The sequence below is a fragment of the Eublepharis macularius genome, chromosome 9 (assembly GCF_028583425.1).
Source record: "Eublepharis macularius isolate TG4126 chromosome 9, MPM_Emac_v1.0, whole genome shotgun sequence".
NCBI lineage: Eukaryota > Metazoa > Chordata > Lepidosauria > Squamata > Eublepharidae > Eublepharis > Eublepharis macularius.
Window position 1 is genome coordinate 43430518 of NC_072798.1, and position 16468 is coordinate 43446985.

At 45.9% G+C, this 16468-nt stretch overlaps 1 protein-coding gene across 1 annotated transcript in view; it reads right to left on the reverse strand.

The window, feature by feature from the left end:
• The window catches only part of LOC129335308 (uncharacterized), a 51144-nt gene that overhangs the window by 27264 nt on the left and 7412 nt on the right, over positions 1-16468 (reverse strand). Inside the window, exons 5-8 of the mRNA XM_054987745.1 lie at positions 16153-16200; positions 15071-15669; positions 6405-7838; positions 6025-6259 (exon numbers count right to left, since the gene is read on the reverse strand). Of these exons, the coding sequence (XP_054843720.1) occupies positions 6025-6259; positions 6405-7838; positions 15071-15669; positions 16153-16200 (2316 nt within the window). The remainder of the gene's footprint in view (positions 1-6024; positions 6260-6404; positions 7839-15070; positions 15670-16152; positions 16201-16468) is intronic.

Sequence of the window (16468 nt, forward strand, 5' to 3'; positions counted from 1 at the left end):
TTTATGATACTCACTATTACGCCCATCTTGAATATCTTGCAATTAGAAAATCATTAGATTTCCTAATTGTAATACACTGGGTTATTATGGTAATATTTCTCACCACTTGCGTAGCAAAACTGCACAGGTATGTATTCAATTTAAAATATTTTAATACCACTTGTATATCATGATGCAATACAGTGGCTTCTTGCAAGATTTGCTTCTCAGTTAAGCGGGTCATAGTTTAAAAATGATTTCCTAAAGATGCCAATTTATTTTCCATGGCTTCTATGTCAATTGCATTGACTATCCCGCTGCATTTCCAATTTCACCTAGAATAGTTTCAGTAAGTGAATGGGTACTTTTAGCTCTTAGTAATGAATTGTACATTGGAACTGTCCATGTGGTACCCTGGGGTTCAGGTGAAGAAATATTAAAGACTAAAATTGAGATGCCTCTATCACTTGATGGAGGCTGACCTTGCAGTATTTTATTTATTTCATTTATAGTCAGCCTTTCTCACTGAGACTCAAGGCAGATCACACAGTGTGAGATTAGTACAGTCAATATCAGGGCCATTTCCATAAACAATGCCATAGGATAAGTTCACAAAGACACAGCATTAGTAGGAATCCAATCCAACATAGTGGTGAGGTCTATGGTTCCTAACTTATTAGTAGATCATCTGAGATCCCCTCCCTACAACACACCCCTCCTATCTGAGTAAAAAGCCTTTTTGAATAAGTAAGATGATGGTGGAAAGGTGTTTATTACTCTATCAGCCCAAATCAAATTACAAAGAGAAAACCATAATTGGTTCCTCGTATACAATCCTCACTTCAGTCATGTAATCTGAAGAACATTCCAAATACTAATGTTGTGCTTAGTGCTTTCTGAAACCCATTGGTCACCGAATAAGCTTTGGAAAGTAAAGTCCCACTTTCTAGCCCATGCGAGAGTAAAAATTCTCCTGTTTCCAAGGAACAGACCAATACAATCTTTGACTTGACATTATACAATTCCCTGACCCTGTAACATTAATATATTTCCCCATTACCCCAAGAAGCCATCGTTTTTGAGATAGGACAGGTCTTTCAGAGAGACAGTGTTGTCACATTGTCCATTCTGGATACCAAATGTGTGAGGTCTCAAGAGATGGTCGGTTGTTGAGTCTTGTATCAGAGTAGGTTTCCATCAGCATAACAAGCAACAGCCAGCCATGTTGTTGTATCACTAAAAAGGAACAATAAGAGAAACATTATTAGCAACATTTACAAAGTAAATCAGATATGGCATGCTCAACATCTGCCAAGTATCCATGGTCAAAAAGGTACCATGGTTCAAGTCATCTGTAGAAAGTAATTCAAGGTCCCCTTCTCCATCCAAAGGTGGGTCAGAATAGGGAGCCCTTTAAAGTCCTTCCAGAAGGGTCTACCTTTCAGTTGCACCACTACAAGACAAGGACACTCAGGGTACAGTCCACACACACTACAGTTAACAGTCCCCAATAACAGTGCCACATAATGGCTCTCAGCAGTGTTGTGTCAGCATCCAGTTTGAAGCCAAGACCTCCAGAACTTCCAGTTCTTGAGCATATTTCTGCATATTCCTAGAAAACAGAGCCAGCTTTGGGGGGGGGGGGGGGGGAGGAACTGCAATGGGCATCTCAGCCACTTTAATATCACCTGTGGAATATCTGTACAAATCATGTGTTATTCCTGACACTTCTAAACAAATTGGAGAGACAGTGCAAGTCACTGACTTCCGAATGTGGCTCCTGGTCCCTTGCTGAGAGGCCTGATTAGGTTGGTGTGGGTATAACTCCCAGATCCTTTGTCCTGGGGTTTAATTGGTCTCTGTAAACGCAAACCCTTTCTCTCCCCTCACTGTGGGTTGAACAGGACCTGCAACTTGTTATATGACAGGCATGCTTAACTTTTTGCCAATTAGCTGCACAACGTCCTGCCCAGATTAGCAACTTAGAGCCTTTTGGCAGGTGTTATACAAAATCACTTGCAGCCCACCCTGATAGTCTGAATCTACCACTCCTAGTAACTAAAGTCCTTTAAGTGCTAGCCCTGATCATGCGGCAATCCACCTATAGGTTCCATGGAGAACTGTGACTTCAATGCTCGGTGAAATAGAAACCTGCCCTCCTGCTGGAATGATTATATATGTAGACATTACAAGATCAGCCCCAGCAGTATCAAGTGTTGCCCAGATGAGCTGCATGCCATAAGGGTGGAATTTCCAAAACCTTCAGATGTGCTACTGGATTGGGTGCCTTTAATCCCACCATACATTGTAAAGGGGTTTGGCCTGCACCCGATGGACAGCAGTTGAGTTCGAATTCAGTTTGTTCTAGAACTGTGTCCCTTTTCTTTAAAGAGTGATCAGGAGTTAATTGCTTCAGCTTCTGCTTTAACAACCCATTCATTCTTTCAATCGACCCTGCTGCTTAGGGGTGGGGAGGAACGTGAAACATCCACTGAACATTCTACTCATTAGCCCACTCCTGGACTTCTGCCACAGGGAACAAGATTCTGTTGTCAGATTGGATTTGAGGAGGTACCCAGATCTCCAAAAAACAGGTTTCGCTTACCGTAACTGTTGTTCATCTAGGTCTTCCGTGCAGGCACACATGGGACTGCGCACGCGCAGGCCTGCCGATACCGGAGATTTTTATAGCTCAAAGCCACCAGGGGGCGCTCTCGCCTTCCACCGCGCATGCGCGGCCATTTTCCCGCCTAAACGGACTATAGAAGGCGGAGCGCCCCACACATACCCTCAGTTCCCCTTTCGCCGCCGTACTACTCTCAATTTTCACCATACAGTGGGGAAGGAGGGAGGGCATGTGTGCCTGCACAGAAGACCTAGATGAACAACAGTTACGGTAAGCGAAACCTGTTTTTCATCCACGGTCTTCCTGTGCAGTCCCACATGGGAGATTATAAAGCTTAATACCTGGGTGGAGGTGCCACAGTAAAGTCACTCAAAAATAGAATGCAACACTGCGGTGCCCACTGCAGTCTCCTTCCGGTCCAGGACGTCCAGCGCATAATGCTTGATAAAGGTATCCGCTGAAGCCCACGTCGCTGCTCTACAGATGTCATGCAGAGGAACACCTCTCAGCAGAGCCGCAGAAGACGCCAAGGACCTAGTGGAATGGGCATGCACCTCTAAAGGACAAGGTAAATGGGCAGAATCATAACATGTTAAAACTGTCTGGACAACCCATCTCGCAATAGACTGAGATGTCGCTTTCTTTCCCCTCTTTTGTCCTGCAAAACAGACAAACAAATTAGAATCCAAACGAAAAGGCTTGGTACGATCCAAGTAAAAGAGAAGAGCCCTGCGCACGTCCAACGAATGGAGGGCCCTCTCCGCATCAGAAGACTGCATCGGGAAAAAAACAGGTAAGGTAATGTCCTGAGACAAATGAAACTGAGACACCACCTTAGGTAAAAAGTCAACTTTAGTCCGTAAGACCACCTTGTCTGCATGAAACTTCAAATAGGGGGGTTCTGACGAAAGCGCAGCCAATTCCCCCACCCTTCTGGCTGAAGTGATCGCCACCAAGAAAGCCACCTTCAAAGTAAGGTAGCGTAAGGGACAGGTAGCTAGAGGTTCAAAAGGTTTAGACATCAATCTAGTCAAGACTAGCGGTAAAGACCACTGAGGGACAATAGCCCGAACAGGGGGGTACAAATTATTCAGTCCTCGGAGAAACAATTTCGAAGTGTAGTGGGAAAAGACTGATTTCTTGTCTATAGGAGGATGGAATGCCGAAATTGCTGCCAAATATACCTTAACAGAACTATTGGCCAAACCCCCTAATTTAATCTCCCAAAGGAATTCCAAAACCTCAGGCAAAGAGGAAGAGAAAGGGTCCAGATTCCGGTTGCGGCACCACCCAGAAAAGCGTTCCCATTTGAACGCGTAGGACTGTCTCGTGGAAAGGCGTCTAGCATTCAATAAAACATGAGCTACAGCTTCAGAAAACCCCGATTGTGAATTATCAGCCACGCTGTCAGTTTGAGTCGTTGAATGTCGTGATGCAAAACCCCGTCCCAGGACAGAAGGTCCGGAACGAGTGGCAATCTGATCGACTGCGACTGCAATCGAAGGAGAGTGTGAAACCAAGGTTGCCTCGGCCAAAAAGGGGCTATCAGTATGACCGTCGCCCCCTCCCCTTGGATTTTGCTCAGAACCCTGGCCAACAGGGGGAATGGGGGAAATGCATAACACAGAAGACCCGACCACTCGACTTGAAATGCATCCCCATCGGACCCGGGGCCTAGACCCCCCCTGGAGCAATAGCGATGGGCCTTGCGATTGTCCAGTGTGGCAAAGAGGTCCAGTTCCGGGAAACCCCACATCGAGAAGATCGGAACGAGGTACTTGTCCCGAAGAGACCACTCATGAACATCCCGGTGTAGTCTGCTCAGCTGATCCGCTTGGAGATTCTCCACCCCCGGGATGTGTACCGCTCTCAGCCATACCGAGTTCTGTATGGCCCAAGTCCACAGCTTCATCGCCTCGGTACAAAGGGTCGCCGATGCCGTGCCACCCTGTTTGTTGATATAAAACATTGCAGTCGTGTTGTCCGTCAACACTTGCACTGATTTGTTGCGCACGGTATCTGAAAAGGAGATCAGTGCATTTGAAATAGCCCTAAGCTCAAGGAGATTAATATGTTCCGAGCGTTCGGCCTGAGACCATGTGCCGTGAGCATAAGCACCCTCACAGTGAGCTCCCCAACCCAACAGGGAAGCATCAGTGGTTACGGACAAGTGAGTTTGACGATAGCCAAATTCCACACCCTTAAATAGATTCGCATCTGCAAGCCACCATTCTAACGAGGCCACCACCCGTCTAGGGACTGATAAACGTTTGTTCTGGGAATCAGAGTTGGGAGAAAAACTGGCATTAAACCACAGTTGCAATGGCCGCATGAACAGCCTGGCGAACGGAACCACAGCCGTAGTAGAGGCCAAACAACCCAAGAGAGTCTGGATAAAATGAGCTGATTGAAAACGGCAGCGCTGCAGCCGAAGGACCATGCCCTTAATCCTGGCCGCCCTGTCTGAGGGCAGGAAGCCAGCATTCTTGATCCCATCCAAGACTACTCCTATAAATTGTACAGACCGTACTGGGGTCAATTTTGACTTCTTCTGATTAACGAAAAGACCTAACCTAAGACATAAATCTAAAGTCAGGGATACTTGGGTAAACACGTCATCAGCAGAACTCCCAACCAGGAGCCAGTCATCCAGGTACGGGAAGATTCGACAGCCCTGTAACCTCAGATGGGCCACCACCACAGCTATACATTTCGTAAAGACCCTAGGAGCAGTAGCTAAACCAAAGGGTAAAACCCGATACTGGTAAATTTTACCATCATAAGTAAAACGTAAATACTTCTTGTGTTCGGGAAAAATGGAGATATGGAAATAAGCGTCCTTCAAATCAAGGACAGCAAACCAGGAGTGTCTAGGTAAAAGGGTCAGAACCATTTGCAAAGTGACCATTTTAAATTTTCGAATTTTTATCAGTTTATTAAGGGCCCGTAGGTCCAAAATGGGTCGAAGACCACCATCTTTCTTTTCAACCAGAAACAGGTTCGAGTAAAACCCGAAGGGGGCAGGATCACGGGGCACCTCTTCAATTGCACCCTTCTGAATCAGGGTGGCCAATTCAGTTAAGATCTCCGTATGAGGAGGTCCTGAAGAAAAGACAGGGAGACGCAGGTAAGGTAAACACACGAACTCAACTTTATAACCATACTGAACAATATCAGAAACCCAAACATCGGAACCGATGGACAGCCACTCCCTCCAGTAAGCAAGTAGCCTGAACCCAAACATAGGCTCAGGTCCCTGTAATTGTCAGAATTGCTTCTGGGCGTGGGGGGCGTCCTTAGCCTGTTGTTGCTGAGAACCAGGCTTGGGACGGTGACCTTGTCTGCGCCTGGAAAAGGACTGTTGAGGGCTCTGGTAATTCCTCTGAGACTGATACGAATACCCCTGATAAGGCTGGTACCGATATGATCTGCCCCGATGAGAAGACCTGAAATAAGGCCTCGCAGGATGTTGAGGAGCCTGGTGTAAAACGCCATAGGACCGTGCCGTGAGACGATCCGTTCTCTTTTTCGACAGATACTCATCCGTCTTCTCAGAAAAAAGGAGCGTCCCTTCAAAAGGTAAGTCCTCCACTTTGTTCCTCGTCTCGGGCGGGAGAGCAGTTGTGCGGAGCCACGCAAATCGCTGCAGAACCACTGAAGAGAGCAAGGAACGTGCGGATGTATCAGACAAACTCCTGCTCGTATTAATCTGGTGTCTTGAGAGGCGGGTGGCCTCCTCTTGAATGACACGCAGGAGGGTCCGCTGATCCTCAGGGAGTTTGGGGAGGAAAGCTGCCACTTTCTTCCACAGGAAGAGCTGGTAAGCCGACATCATAGCCGCATAGTTAGCCACTTTGATGGCGAATGCGGCAGAGGTATACAATTTTCTTCCCAGGGTATCGATTTTTCTACTGTCCTTGTCAGTAGGAGCCGACATGGAACCCTGTTTGCCTCTCGCCTGCATCTCTTCAGTGACCAAGGAGGAAGGAGGCGGATGGATCGTCAAGAAGGGATGGTTCTCGTCCTTCGTGCGATAAAGGCCTTCCACTTTCCGGTTAGTGGCGGGGATAGAAGCAGGCTTGACATTGAGCTTCTTCCATAACTCCACAAAACCGTCAATCAGTGGAAAGGCTACGGAAGGCGTGGAGCCCGAGTAGATATGCTGGTAATTCTTATCAGTAAACTTCGACTCCGTAGAGGTCGTTTCCAAATCCAGCGCCTTAGCCATTCGCTGAAGCAATTCATTGTAGGCCCTGAAGTCGTCCGTCGGCGAAGGTTCTTCCGCCGGGCCAAGTTCAGCATCAGGTGAATCCGAAAGAGGGGACTCATAAATCCTCGGTCGGTCCTGATGGTAGCCGGCCTCCGAAAGGTGGGGGGTTCCACGAGAGTCGCCATAGGATCGGATCCGAAAGGAAGGAGAAATCGAGGCCCTCCGAAAAGAGCGGTCTGATCGGAGTGGGCTATCCTCCAGATAGTACGAGGCCGCCCGGCCCCCACTGCTGTATCGCTCCCTCGATCGGCTCCGAGTCGGGTACGGGCTGTATCGACGGTCCGATCCACTCCGATAACTTCGACCCGATCTGATGGATCCAGATTCATGGGAGGTCGATCGCGGACGTCCCGTAGGGGTCGGGGGCTTCTCCATCGGAACCGGGTCTTCCTGAGAGGAGGTCGCCAGGGCAGGAACCGGGTCGGGATCCTTACGCCTCTTCTCCGGTGGGTCGGAACCAAGCGCACCCGAAGCGGTCGGCAACGGAGAGGAGAGTAACTGCTCCAGAACTGCCTTGTCCCTCTTAGAAGAATGTTTTCTCTTCTTCTTCTTTTTGTCAGAGTCGGACGGAGCGGATGGTTCTCCCGCTGTCTCCGAAGCGACCGCACCCTGAGACGGTGGAGGCGTCGGTCTCGACACCGAAGGTGTCCGACTCCGAGACGCAGCTCGATCCAAGGCTGGTGCGGCAGATGAAGTCGAGGGTGGTCGGCTCCGAGGGAGCTTCGGAACCGATGGTGTTGGCTCCGACGCGCTCCGAACCGAGGAGGACGAGCGATCTCTCGGTCTCGACTCCGAATGACTCGGGGAAGGTAAGGCGCGAGGGGTCCTCGAGCTCACGGTTTCGGCCGGCCGAGGAGTGGATCCGGGCGCAGCAGATGGAGGTGCTTTCGCCGGAGGGTCCACAACAGACATAGCACGTTGCCAAAGCGAAGCGTGCAAACGGTCCGCCCTCTCCGCCCTGGCCTTCGAAGTAAAGGCACGGCAGTGTTTACAGGCCTGGGTATTATGGGTTTCCCCAAGGCAATAAAGGCAATTAGAATGGCCGTCTGACCTGGTCATCTTTCGATTACAGGAGACGCATCGTTTGAACAGAGCAGTATCCGACATCGCGAACGAGTAGAAGAGCCAAAAACCTCATCTATCGGCGGCGAAAAGGAAACTGAGGGTATGTGTGGGGCGCTCCGCCTTCTATAGTCCATTTAGGCGGGAAAATGGCCGTGCATGCGCGGTGGAAGGCGAGAGCGCCCCCTGGTGGCTTTGAGCTATAAAAATCTCCGGTATCGGCAGGCCTGCGCGTGCGCAGTCCCATGTGGGACTGCACAGGAAGACCGTGGATGAACCAAGAGATCTAGCCCTTTAAGAGTGCTCTGCTGGGTAGCCCTGGCACAAGTAGCCAGAATAAGTATCCATCATTGTTAATAAATATCGCTAGCTTCCAAACTGAGGGAGAGGTCCCACATATTCCACTTCCTAAATTTGCCCCAGTCCTTTGCCCCTGCAAAGATGCTGGCTGCATGGAGACTTTTGGAAGAGGGACCTGTTTGACAATGGAACATGGCACACAGGCAGCAGTTACTCTGTTAGCAGCATCTACAGGATGAGGAACACCTCGCTGCAATGCCTATTTGCAATGCTCATTCCCTAGTGGTTTTAGGACTTCAGTGCCCAGATTTTTCATGAGCCCACCAAGCAAGGATTAACATTTCCTCTTCCTGATTTTGCACTGGCAAGGCAACAAGTTGATCTACAGCCAGATTGACAGGGCTTCTGGAGTGCCAAAAGTGTGCCCATCTACATGCCCCATATGTAACTGATATGCATGGCAGGAGACTGTCAATACGTTGTCATAATTCCTGCCCCCACAACGGCCACCTGTGGATGGTGAAGCCCTCCCCCTTCCACTTTGGGAACGACGGGAACCTCTCTAAAACCACCATACCAGGTGCATAAGTTTAATTCATCAATATCCCACTCCCAAATTCAATAACAGGACATTGTGATTCGATAAGATGGCTATCAAGTTGAAAACATGTTTTTAAGAAAAAAAAATAATGTCTTCTGCATGTACCACTACACTGAGTGATGGCAGACAGCCCCCAGCAGCAAATGAGCTGTTCCTTCTTCACATAAATACAATGGCTGGGAATTAAGAATAGGAAAGATTAAGGAAAAATGGCATTTATATTTAAAATGGGTCGTGGAGGGTCAACAACGGGACATTCGGTGGAAGCTCCTAAGCTTGTGCCCCTGGCTAGAAAGGATGAGTAGCTAAAGGGAGGGGGGGGATAAGGGTATGGAAATACAGATGAATAACTTGAATGGGAAATAGCCATCCAAAATACACTAAAACACAAAACCCTCCCCGGCTATAGGATACAATACCTTCGGCGATGAATTAAGCAAGGAGGAAGAGGAAGGAGAATCAAGGAGGAATAGAAGGAGGAGAGGACTCAGAGACTAACTCCTCTTATCTGGATGTGAAGAAACAAGATAAATAGAAGAATGATTCTTACAAGGGATTTCTGCCGAAGATATAGAAACTGTATATGAACTTATGGAGAGGGATGGGAGGGCAATGGGTATATATGTATGGGAATAAGGATGTTTTGAAGGAATGGAAATAAAATTTAAAAAAAAAACATAAATACAATGGCTGAGAGCATAATGCCGGTTCAAATCTGAGCTCAGCTAACCAACTGACTGGGAAACTGGCTCTTTCTTCAGCTGCATCCTTTCTCAACCACAATACAGGCATAACACTGCCTTACCAGGCTGTTATAAAAATCCCTTTGGTAGTGGATATGAAATACTTAGGGAAAGCATTGTATAAATACTGTTGCTGATTTTTCAGTTACAGAGAAGAGTTTCCAACGAGACTGAAAGCCCAGCACTTCTCATTTAGAAGCTTGGCATTAACACAGACAGATACCAAGTAGTAATTTACTAAATTACTATAGCTTCTGCCTTGCTATGGATCACAGTACAACGGGCACCCCTAAGCTGGCATCTGACCTGCACAGGAGCACAAAGAGAACCACTCACTCCATTGGCTGTGCTGGCTTCTAAGCACAATTCCAGACACTAATTGTCACTTGTATTCTCTACTCATTCATATCTACTGTATCAAGTCCAGATCTGATGGATGGGGGAGCAAAGCAGTTTTCAAAATGGCAGAGCATCCTGCATGCAACTTGCTGCTCATCCTTAAGCGTTAGATGGGTGCTTCCACATATAGGCAACTCAATGGGATAGTGCTCATTCTTCAAAAAAGTAACAATGAATACACAAAACTTTTTAAACAGATGCAAGACAGCATAGAAGTGCCACTGGTGACCAGTGGCATCTGTGACACATAACCCCCTTCCACACAATACCGGTAATCACAACTAAACCTCTAGCTGGATGCAGAGTAACATTTCTGATCATATATTTTATTTTGAGCAGGAAAAATAACAGAAGTGCTTCCTTGAAGGAAGACGACTGGATCCTGAACAATACATGAGAAGTATACAGCCCGGAAAATCCACAACAACCAATACATGAGAAGTTGCTGCTAAAGAAAATGGTTATTTGGAAAAGCTCCCAGCCTATGTGCAAAGGGGTAGAAAAGGCTTGCAAGGGGTTCTGCTTTGGTTTAGCAGCCTTGGCTTTGCAAGGCTTCTTTCAGTTATCCGGCTAGTGTGCGGAGATCCTGCAAAGTGCTTTGCTTTGCTTTAACAGAGCAGTTCACTTTTGCTGCCAATATTGTCCAGAAAGCAAAATAAACTCTTATTTGTAATTACTGCACTTTGAGCTCCATCTTGAAATGAAATGCCCATTTTTGTTCAGCTGAACAGCATTCAAGTAATGTGCAGGTTAAATGTGTGTGCATGTGCACCCACATAAAAAGGCCTGCGCCACCAGAGCACTCCTGCCTGGCCTGCCAAGGGTATGTCCCCACCTATTCCATTTGGCAGGGAGAATGGGAACTTGCTACACTTGCAGCTGTTAGGGAACAACCTGAGTACGACCAGGCCCTAAACCTCATTCTCACCCCCTTCTCCCCGCTCCTATATTCACAAAAGAGGGCTTTTCCCTGCCTCCTAACACAGTAAAGATCTGGCCCTCACCTTGGTCTCTGCAAAATTCAGATATCCAGAGAATCAGTTTCTTGAATGGTCATCCAGGACTTCAGACAAGTGGCCATAGCTGATCCTACATGGGATGGATAGATACTGAAGGGGCTATATTTGCAATTTGTTTCCCCCATTGTGTCCACAAGTTCCATTTGAAGACTTTGACAGTATGCATGCTCAGAGAGGAAGTGCTGGAGGAAAACTAAAAGGTGGAAGGAGAAAGCACAAGGGGCTGTAGAATACGCTCAGAAAAACCAACTAAGAATGACTTGGCTTCAAAAACTGTGTTTGCACATGCACAAGACACCTCAGTTATGAGTTACCACTTTTCATTTTATAACACACAGAAGCAGTAACTGGATCAAGCTCCATCTTCAATGTATTAATATGGCTGCTGGCTGAACCATCCTTCGTTAAGCTGATTGCTTGCTAATAGGCAGGAATCATCTAATGTTTTTCATAATGGCCTGTCCTTAATGGCCCTCTACCTAGAATTTGAAGGTCGAGAACTAAGAGTTTTGAGAATTTTAAACTTCAGGTTCAAAACTTTAGGCTGATGAATCTTTAAAAAGGAACCTGTCTCATCAAAACCTTGATTATCAAGAAAGAAAAACATTACCCACTCAGAAATATGTACCTTTGGCTTCACAGTCAGAAGGGTCATAAGCTGAACAGAACGACAGCATCTTACAGTGGCGGAGCCCCTTCCAAGCATTTTGTCTTTTGCAAAAAGTGGGGGAAAGTACTGGGGAAAGCTCTCTTGTGTGTAGCCAGAAAATTTTGAAAAAAGTAATAAATCTTTCTATGTGCTGATATCCTCCAATCAAAACCGTTACAAACTATATGAAAAGCCCCTATGAAATCTTATAATATGAAACATTTTTTGTGTTTGACCATAACCATGTGATGAAAGAGGACTGTAAGAGTAGAGTAAAATAAGAAAAATGATCAGATATTGTATTTTTAAATTAAACAAGCAGTTTTCTTTGGGCTTTTAAATAAATTCACATTGCATTGTATTAAAATTGAAGTCATTTTGAAATCTCCTTGTAGCCTGAACTATGTTGAATATCTTATCGTCATCCTTCCCTCTTAGGAAGGGTGCTCCAATCCCTTAATCACTGTGATTGACCTCTTCTGCACTTTTTCCAGCTTGGCAATTACTTTTCTGTAATATGGCAACCAGAACTGTACGTGGTACTCTTTACAAGGCTACATCATAAAACTTTACAATATCGGCAGTTTTATTTCCAGTCTTTTCCCTGACAATCCCTAGCACAGAGTTTGCCTTTCTCACCACTGCTATACACCGTTAACATTTACTTCTAGCTATCCACTACAACTCCAAGATCTTTTCCCCTCTGTCTCAGTTAGTTCAAACCCCATTAGCATATATTTAAGGTTCCAGGGATATGAGTATTCCAGTGAGCATTACCTTACCTTACCATACATTTAACTTCGTTTGCCATATTATTGACAACTCCACTAATTTAGAGATCTTCTTGTAGCTCTTCAGTCTGTTTTGGTTTTCACCATCCTAAATAAATTTGCTTTCATCCACAAACTTGGCCACTACAGCGTCCCCAGCCCATTCCAGATCATTTATGAGCAAATAGCGCTGGTCCCAGAACTAATCCTTGTCGGGCCCCATTGCAAGAAGTTATTCATTTATTGAGGAAGAGCTCAAAATTAAGGAGGCTCATATGGGAGTTAGCAGTCTTTCAGATATTTTGGAGCCTAAGCCGTTTGAAGGAAAAATCCTAAACTGTTCTACTCAAATGGGAATTTCATTTTATTTAACGGGGCTTACTCCCAGGAAAGTGTTCTTAGGATTGCAGCCTTGGGGTCATAATGGTTAAAACCAGCATTTTAAATTGGTCCTGGAAACCATTTCAAAAACATATGCTTTTAAGTGGCCTGTTCCAGACAGATCCAGTTGCAATTTCCAGAAACTTTTCAAAGGCAGCTCTCTGCAAAGAGCATCACAGTAATCTGTCCCTCACCATGGTAGGAATTACCTTATTGTATTCTTCTCCAATAAAGCATGCAGCTGGCAAGCCATCTTAACTCAATAAAATGCATTCCTAGCAGTAGCTACCACCTGCTCATCTACTTGTGGAGTTTGGTCCAAGCTGCGGGTCTAAAGGCAGGCAGCAGCCCTCTCTGAATCAGGCTCTACACCAATCCCCACCCTCAGCCACCTCACTAATCAACAATACTTCTACCATATCTAGATTAAGCTTCAGTTGGCTCATCCTCACCCAGCCCATCACTGACTCCAGGCTCCATGCCATAAGCTCCACCCTCTCTGGAATTTGATGAAAGAACTGGGCATCAGCAGCATATTGGCAACAGTGCATCCCAAAACTCTGGATATGGTTCCCTTCCCCATCAGTTTAGTGTAAATGTTGCAAAACGTGAGAGAAAGAATAGAATCTTGTGGCACCTTGCAAACCTACATGCCTAGGGCACACCAGTAGACCCCCAGCAACTATCTTCTGGATTCTTCCCTCCAGGAAGAACCAGAACCATGGCAAAACAATTACGCTCACACTCACCAGTTCCATCCCAGCAAAGCAATCCAGGAGGTTTTTTTGGATAAAGTTGCTAGGGGTCCATAAGAACTCACACTCCCTCTATCCATTTACTAGGTCACCTTCTAAGGGTGGCCAAAGTTGACCCCAAACCAGCCTGGAACAAGACCTAACTAGATGGCTAGTTTATTCCTCATATAAAGTATACAATGTTACCAAATTCAAGGATATGGGCTTTGTGTGTTTCTTTGAGCACTGCTTGTAAAGGAAATAAAAATTTACAAATCAGATGTGTGGGGAAAGAACACAGAATACCATCCGACAGGCAAACATTGGTGGATGTTTTTAATAAATCTAAAGTCACATCCTCAGGGCAGAACTACATTAATGACAGCTAATGGGTCTGAGAAGTGATTGCAGCTTCTGTGTGGCCATGTAGTGGGATCAGGGTGTGATGTACTATGTAGAAACTGCAGGCGACCGCAAAGTGCTTAGCTCGGGGCCACTTGCTCTTTGGGAATTGCTATTGGTCCCAATAGGTAAGTATGCTGATGGGCTACATGCAAGTTTCCCCAAAGGACAAACAGCAGCTTCGCAAGGCCTTTTCAGTCTGTGAAAACAGCAAAGGTAAAGGCTTAAGCTCCTTCTCCCAACATGATGTGGTCCTGATCTAAATCAAGTCCCGGCATACCTGGGAATTCTGTTTGAACATTGAAACCCCACTACACCTCAGATTTAATAGGAACTGGTACAGATGCAAAACAGTGAAGCATGTAGCTGGGCCTCCAATGTGTGTCTTACATATTGCAACATTAGGCAGATCAAGGGAATTTATTACATTTATTAAATTTATTAAGCTTGGAACAGAACTAACTCAAGAAAGAGGTTGACTCTCGTGGCAAGAAAAAGGCGTGCAGTCCTGACAGACAGAGTCGTGATCATGGCGGATTTCTCTCCAGCCTGGTGTTCTGCAGATATTACAGGCCGTCTGTTCCTCTAGGAATAGAAAATAACTGCAGCCAAGGACAGAGATGTCTCAGAACAGAGGCTGATCCCTATCCCCTCTTCAACAAGGAGTTACACAACAGCATTAAAGGACATAGAAATGGAACATCTCTTCATACAGAAACAGCAGATGCAACTATTGAGATTAGCGACACTAAAACGCTTGGCCAAAAGTGAGTCCTAATTTGTCTATTATTCAAGCTCCTGTTAGAATCTGAAGGATCTCCGTTTTCTTTTTCAAAAAGTTTCTCGTCCCCCAAATCAGAATGAAGATTCCTTGTGCGTTGCAGCCAGGCAAATAAACAGGTGGGAGTGGGTGGGTATCAGATTTGATCACAGAACCATTTTATATTTTTGAGCTGTTAATTCAAAGATATACCGTTGTGCAATATGAGTAATAATCACAGAATAAGTGCAAGTTGTTCACTAGCTGTGCCTCTGACTTCTCAGGAGGCCAACCAATAGCAACCTTGCCTGCTGGCTGCGCAAAAGGAAGAGGTTCCAGAAGTGCGAGAGCCTATATCCCCCTTGGTTGTTCTTACTTAGGCAGCACCCTCACATTCCCTTTTATCTTGTATGATAAGATTTTCCAGTCAAAGATGTTTCCCCTAGGAAAGTCACGCATATGGAAAACATTCTCAATGTCCCGAGACTGCAGTACATAGTCCCACATGTAGAGATCTGTTATCTCTCCCACAAAACGTCGATTTTGCTTCTCAGGCATGGATTGTGCACTCTGATCCTGTCCAAGCATGGCAGTACCCCCTGGTTGAAGAATGTGTCCTACATTATATATTTTTCTGATACTCCGCTTTCCATCTATCCAAAAGGTCACAAGGCCAAAGGTGGATTCCCAAGTCACGCACAAGTGGCTCCCAAAAGTGCTGAGATCAGAGAGTGCAAACATCACACTCCGCCCACCCATGTGTAAACCAAAATGGCCACTTGATTCACGCAAGATTCTCAGTTCATCATTAGCAGAGTGGTAGGAGAAAAGAATGACTTTGCGTTCACCCAGATATTCTGCAGCTACTCGCATGCAGAGTGTGAATTCCATCAGATTCAAAGGTTGCAGTGGCGATATGACAACAAAACTAGCATTTGATTCATTCAGAAAACTCAGTGTTCTGCCCTGCAGACCTAGAATAGAAAATGTCCTTAGGCCCTTTTCCAGGAAATGAGTGTTTAATACAATAAACCACAGTTGTTACCCATTTCTTTATGCAGGTCCACATCTCTCCCATACTGAATGTTCACGTTGCACTTCATCCCAAGAATTAACTGAGAAACCCTTGGATGCAACTGGCACCACCCATAAGATTCCTGTATTCACACATATACCATGGGGATATGGGATCTCATGCTGGGGAAGAGGTTCCCCCACAAGGAGGGGGTATATGAGAATGGTGCCCTTGCATGGGCAAAACTGGATTTCTTTCCACAAGACTGCTGGCCTGCACACCCTAGCATTGACACAGCATTATTCCAGCATTTATTTACAGAAAAAAGCACCTTAAAATATATCCGTGGCACAACTACAGCCTTATAAACAAAGTAAAAAACATTAAGAGGCTAGTGTTGGTGAAGAGATGTAAAAACAAAGCACAACAGCTAAGCTCTTACCTAAATCAGTTTCACTGTCCCTGACAGGATTCCGCCCTCCATCATGAACTACAAAAAAAAAATGGACATTCGTTAGTTTGACCTGGACGATTTATTCAAAATCCAATCCATAAGCCCCATTGAACCAAACTATGGTGCATGGGGGGAAAGGGGGGGAGCTAAGGTTGTAAGGCTCCGAGAGCAGCAGAGATGTAGTTCCTGGAAGCTGGTGACTGCTGAGGTAAGCATGGACTCCCTCTTCCATCAGCCAACAACTGGGTGGTTTGAATCCCCCAATCAGGAGACTGAACCAGATTTGACTGAGAGGGCCGACTGT